At 32.7% G+C, this 5996-nt stretch overlaps 1 protein-coding gene across 1 annotated transcript; it reads right to left on the reverse strand.

Moving 5' to 3' along the window:
* Positions 1-2038: 2038 nt before the first annotated feature.
* LOC128553802 (uncharacterized) lies at positions 2039-5795 on the reverse strand. Its single transcript, XM_053534984.1, has 3 exons — positions 5508-5795; positions 4706-4975; positions 2039-3546 (listed from the first exon to the last, which is right to left on the reverse strand). Exons 1-3 carry the CDS (start codon positions 5770-5772, stop codon positions 3068-3070), a joined length of 1014 nt encoding a protein of 337 aa, XP_053390959.1. The 5' UTR covers positions 5773-5795; the 3' UTR covers positions 2039-3067.
* Between the last annotated feature and the right edge of the window lie 201 nt (positions 5796-5996).

The following is a 5996-nucleotide window of genomic DNA, read 5'->3' on the forward strand; positions in this document are numbered from 1 at the left end:
TTAGCTCGACTGCTCAAAGAATAGTAGAGGTATTGGACTCACCCATGCGTCGGCGTCGAAGTCTGCGTGCCGATTTGGTTAAGGTTTTGTGTGTAAGCTGGTATCTCAGTAACCACTTGTGGGAATGGGTTGAAACTTCACACACTTAATCACTGTGATAAACTGAGCTACATTGCATAGGTTCCACCATAACTCTATTTTGCTTTTTTTTTTTTACAAAATTATGTCTCTTTTTCGACTTAGAAGTTCTTGGTTAAGGTTTTGTATGTAAGCTGGTATCTCAGTTCTCACTAATAGGAATGGATTTAAACTTCACACACTTGTTCACTGTCATGATTTGACATGCACTGTGCAGGTCCCATAACTCTATTTTTTATTTTTTCAAAATTATACCCCTTTTTCAACTTAGCAGTTTTTGGTTTGAGTTTTTGTATGTAAGCTGGTATTTCAGAATCCACTAATGGGAAAGGATTGAAACTTCACACACACAGTCATGAGCTGATAACCCTTTTTCCCATTTTTACAAAATTATGCCCCTTTTTCGACTTTTGTATTCATTCAGTTGGCAAGGCCGTTGAATAGTCGAGCGTTGCTGTCCTCCAACAGCAACGTAATAAGTACAGCATATGAAACCCATCGCATATTAAGAGTTTTTGCCTCATATGTTATCGGAAAGAAATTTTAACACTCTTTCCATGAATGTAATTCTTACAATTACAGAGATAGTCCGAATGATGACTTTGGATAAAGACCTGATAAAGAATGCCAAATATATTAGTGCTTGTTTCAGTGCTGATATTTTGCTCCTTAAGAAATGGCTTTTGGAGTTTGGCTGGAGGTTATCTTCAACCTACCAAGATCTACGAGACGTATAATACTGTCTTCAAAAATGCCAAGGATTTTCAATACCATAAAACATACCACAGATTTTGAACAGCTGTCAAAATACCATGGTTATTATAGCCCAAGGAACAAAGCAAAAGAATATGATCTCAATTACAATTCATAATATCAACTTAATGTATTGAACTTACAGAAGAAGAGGGAAGGCGATATTGAACAAATATTAAGTTAATGAACGTAGATCTTATCCTATACACTGGGACCAACTCTTTATATTTTAGTATAGAAATGCATGCGAGTCTTGCACTGCAGATGAAATTTTGGTAGACATTCTAAGGGGGACAACTTTGTATGGAAAAGTTAACAAGTGTACTAAATTATTAAGTACAATATCAAACTGTTATTAGTTAAGGGATTAAGGGGATGTACTTCTATGAATTCACAGCAGTATTCAACATATTCCAGCAAAACTGACCTGTTAAAGTGCCATTATTTTCACACTCTTAAAATGCTAACAGACCCCTAGCATATTCAATTTCTAAATATGGGTGTACCCCCTTCCCCTGTGGAATCTCAGCACATTTAGATTCAGGTGTGAAATTTACCTGTTCTGGCTTGTTTAATGTTTACCAAAATCTAGCAGAAAAGATACAGGCGTGTAAGCTTTAAAAACTTCTGACAGCGGACTTGAGTTCTAAAACAGAATTTTACAAAGATAAAAACATTTACCCTTTTGATAAAATGTTTCAGGAACATCTGGTACTAACCATGTGTATAAAACATTACCTTGGGCATGCTACAGCCATTAGTTACCACATTTTATGAGTATATTTCTTTAATATACAACAATCGGTACCTTTAGAACAGCATATGCAAAATTTCAAACTACAATATTGGCTATTATCCTCATAGCATTTCGGGCTTTATCTTCAAAATTTCTATGAACACCTGGGTCAGTATCCATCGACTACTACATATGCTTATATATTTGTCAATATGGGTTATTTGATCTAAAATAGAAACTTTTGAACATGTTCATATCATTGTTTATATAATAACTGAATAATACAAAATAATATTCATTACCGAAAGTCCATTAAATGAGGTTGACAACGCTTTGAATCGTCAAACTCATTCTCAAAAGCAAAACGTACACACTGTTTGGGGCTCTCCATACTGAACAATATGTCCCATATTCAAATTGTTTAGTGCAAATGGTACAGCTTCTAAACCATGTTGAATCAGTTATGATACTTTTAAACAATCAGAATGAGTAATAAAAAATATTGACCAAAACAATGTCCATACCAAGTTTGACATTTACTCCAGTTTGTGGCATTTTGGAATTATCACATCATTTCGTATTATCCGGATAACAAGGGTGAGGAATAAGTAACATAATACCGATTTAGAAAAAATATCTTTATGTTTTCTCAAAGCATTTTCTTTGTTCTTTGTTTAAAAGGTCTGTTACTTTTTTTTTCGCTACGTTTAACATTCTATTGTTTGCAAAACAATTTCTTTGCTAACTGATTGTTAATTAAGAAATATTAAGTATCAAAATTTTTTATGGTTTCTCAAAGCATCTTTATGCTTTCTCAAAGCATTTTCTTTGTTCATTGTATATAAGGTCAATTACTTTTTTTTCGCTACGTTTAACATTCCATTGTTTGCAAAACAATTTCTTTGCTAACTGATTGTTAATTAAGAAATAATAAGTATCAACATTTTTATGGTTTCTCAAAGCATCTTTATATGCTTTCTCAAAGCATTTTCTTTGTTCATTGTTTATAAGGTCAATTACTTTTTTCGCTACGTTTAACATTCCATTGTTTGCAAATCAATTTCTTTGCTAACTGATTGTTAATTAAGAAATAATAAGTATCAAAATTCGGCTTATCGTAGATTAACCCGAGATTGGAGTTATGCAAAAGGGTATCAATTTAGGTAACATGGGTGTACCATAATTGTATTCCTTTACCCACAAATTCAAACCATGATTGATTATTGCCCATTCGTGGGTAGGACATTCCTGTGAGAGGGTAATAAAACGTTCGGCATATTACTTTACTTGCAAGACTTATAATTGTAACTTAAGTCCATGTACATTTGACATCTCCAATAACACACATCAGCAAATACAAGTAAAGATCACATCAAACTAGTATACGTTAAGTACTTGCAAGTCCTGAAATAGTAACTTAAGTCATTTACACTTGTACATTTACCACCACCGATACCATACATTAACAAAAACTGATGAATAAAACAAGTAAAGATCACAACAAAATAGTAATATATCGCCACTGAAATCACAACCTCTATAATTAGACTTGTCATACGTCAGAAAATTGCCATTGAAGTTACTTATAGGTCCGCTTTCTTGTTTATTTCCTTGCAAATTATTACTTTCTTGCTTATTTGCGTGCGAATTATTACTAGTAGCACCCATAGTTTTCAAAGCGTCAGATATTTGGTCTACTTTCCTGTTGATGTCAATGACAATCTTTAAACCTTCTAACTGATGCATGAACTGCGAGAGAGCGTCAGGCAGACCTTGAAGGCTCTGTGTACTCGGTAGGCTACTGTATGGTATTTCAAAATCTTTATTTTGGCCTTTAACTTCTTTTAGTAACTGCATTTCGTCTAAGTCACTGGATATGTGTTTACGTTTAATTTCTTCTTGGTACTCCAAAACCATTTCTGTGAAATAAGTGTTTAATTTTAGAACGTTTTCCTGTAAATGTTAAATTGTATGTGTAGATAATTAAACCTGACACTTCTTATATTTTCTGATTAAACGAAAAAAGGTTTTTGTTTAACAATTATCATAATAGAAATAATAAAGCTATCATGAATTTGGAATATATTACAAATATTACCATACTTTTAGGCAGAAAAGCATGTTTTGAGCACGACTATTCGAAAAATAGTCCGAACTGTTCTATTCACTCTGGCGTCGGCGTTGGCGTCACACCTTGTTAAAGATTTGCATGCAAGTTTTTACGTATATCTAGCATTTGAATGCACTTAGCTTTGAATCTTACTATTTTCATTTGCATAGGTCAATAACCAACCTCACAGGATCAAATACCATAACTCTGACATGTATTATGGCCAAATTATTCCTCTACTGGACTTAAAAAATCCTAGTTAAAGTTTTTCATGCAAGTTACTATCTTCAAAACTAATGCAGAAGCTGGATTGAAACCATATTGATATTTTAACATTTAGGGTAATATTCATGCTTCTGGGCCAACATATTGAACAGACGAGCATTAACTGTCTTACGGAAAGCTCTAGTAATATTTCAAGTTCTGTCTACTTAATGTCAACAACATTAAACTTGTAAATTTAAAAAGAAATGTTTTTCAGTCTCGTCTGCTTTACACAGATCGAATTTGGATCAATTTGGATTTTAAAGAAATATATGATGTGATATTGCACGTTTATGATAACAGAATTTTACCATTTTTCGTAAATAGTATTTAAAAGTAAATGACATTTTTTCATTATTATGATAATTACAGATATTGTTTGTTATTAAAATCAAACTATCAAGATAACACTATACCTGTGGTTTATTATAATCTGTGTTATCAATACTATCAATATTACGGTATTATTCTTATTATTACGGTATTATTCATTACACTGAATGTGTATAAATTCACTGAAGGAAAACGAAATTCTAACAACTTCATTGAACGCATCTTCATGATCAAGTGGGACCTACTGTTTTGCTAATTGCCATCCAATTAACTACTACAGTATACTCGTTGATAAGCAGCAGATAAGGTTGGAGTTGGTAGTGTGTGTTTGATGGGGAGGGCACTTACATAGTAGTGGATAAAGTCTTTACCTGTTGATAATTTGGATTCGTATACTTTTATTCTTCCAAGTAGTTTCTCTGCGTTGTTCTCTTCTGACAGTTGTAACCACTGAACAAGAATATCTACACAGAAGGTTCTGTTGAGAGGAGGTGTATCTCTACTTGATTCTCCGACTTGTATTGATTCTATCTTTTCCACATATAATTCTTTCATCTTCGTTTGGTCAGCATCCTGTGATGATTTTGACTTTTGTTTCTTATCCTCCAGAACTTCAACAAATTCTCTTATGGTAAGGCGATCTGCAAAACAGTTGTACATTGTATTAAGGTTAGAATGGGTGTGGTCTATTTTGGCAGTGTATATATTTTGTAAATTTCAACCATTACAGTTTAAAGTTTTTATAATAAGGTAAAAACGAAACAAACAAAACATGTATTTCCTCTTAATTAAAATCTGTTTAAGCATACAAGTTAAGAATAAACAGGAAAATAATTATAGGACCAATAAAAGAAATTCGATCACGAAAGTTCACAGTTTTTTTCTATGTTCACTCTAAGTATCCATTAACTTTTAAACCACATTTCCTTCATATGATATTACTAACTTTGTATCACAAAAAAATATCCTGAATTCAACATTATGGCGTAACTGTATCATTCTTGGTCTGCTGAGACTGCTGGAATAGCCGAATATTTAAAATGAATCTACCTAAAATGATTTTGAAACACCTTACACTTAACTTCTAACTTAGCATTTGATTTCGAGAAACGGGCCCGAGAAGTGCGATTTTGCACATGTACAGTTATATGCTGTGTAGATTAAAATCATTACCAAATTTGTTCAGTAGTCTTGCAACAGCAGCCTCAGCTGCCAGCGGCAAGTTTTTCTTGCTCTTTAAAGATACTATATGCCTTTTTAACTGTTTTATGCCGTCTGTAAGAATACGTTCGTCAGATCTATCTGATGTCAAGAGCTCCAACAACTCTTTGTCTCGGCCAAGTCCTTTAGAAGTTTTCTTGTCAAGGTTTTGGGGTACTCTTTGTAGATAATCTTTTATCTCTTTCAGCAAAACCTTTGGTAAAATGTAAGAAAGCATTTATTATACATATTATAACTGCATCAAAGGACGTTTCTTTTTTTGATATGACTTTTAATATTATTGCAAAATTTACAATCAAACATTGTTTGAAACACTTGACTGAAACATTAATTAAAGGTTATATAAAAATATAAAATATGGGTAGATAAAGGCACATTAAACATTTTGGAAAACAGTTCATGCCTTTATATTTAACAACATATAGCTTACCTCATCACTAC

Source organism: Mercenaria mercenaria, unplaced genomic scaffold, assembly GCF_021730395.1.
Source record: "Mercenaria mercenaria strain notata unplaced genomic scaffold, MADL_Memer_1 contig_4339, whole genome shotgun sequence".
Lineage (NCBI taxonomy): Eukaryota > Metazoa > Mollusca > Bivalvia > Venerida > Veneridae > Mercenaria > Mercenaria mercenaria.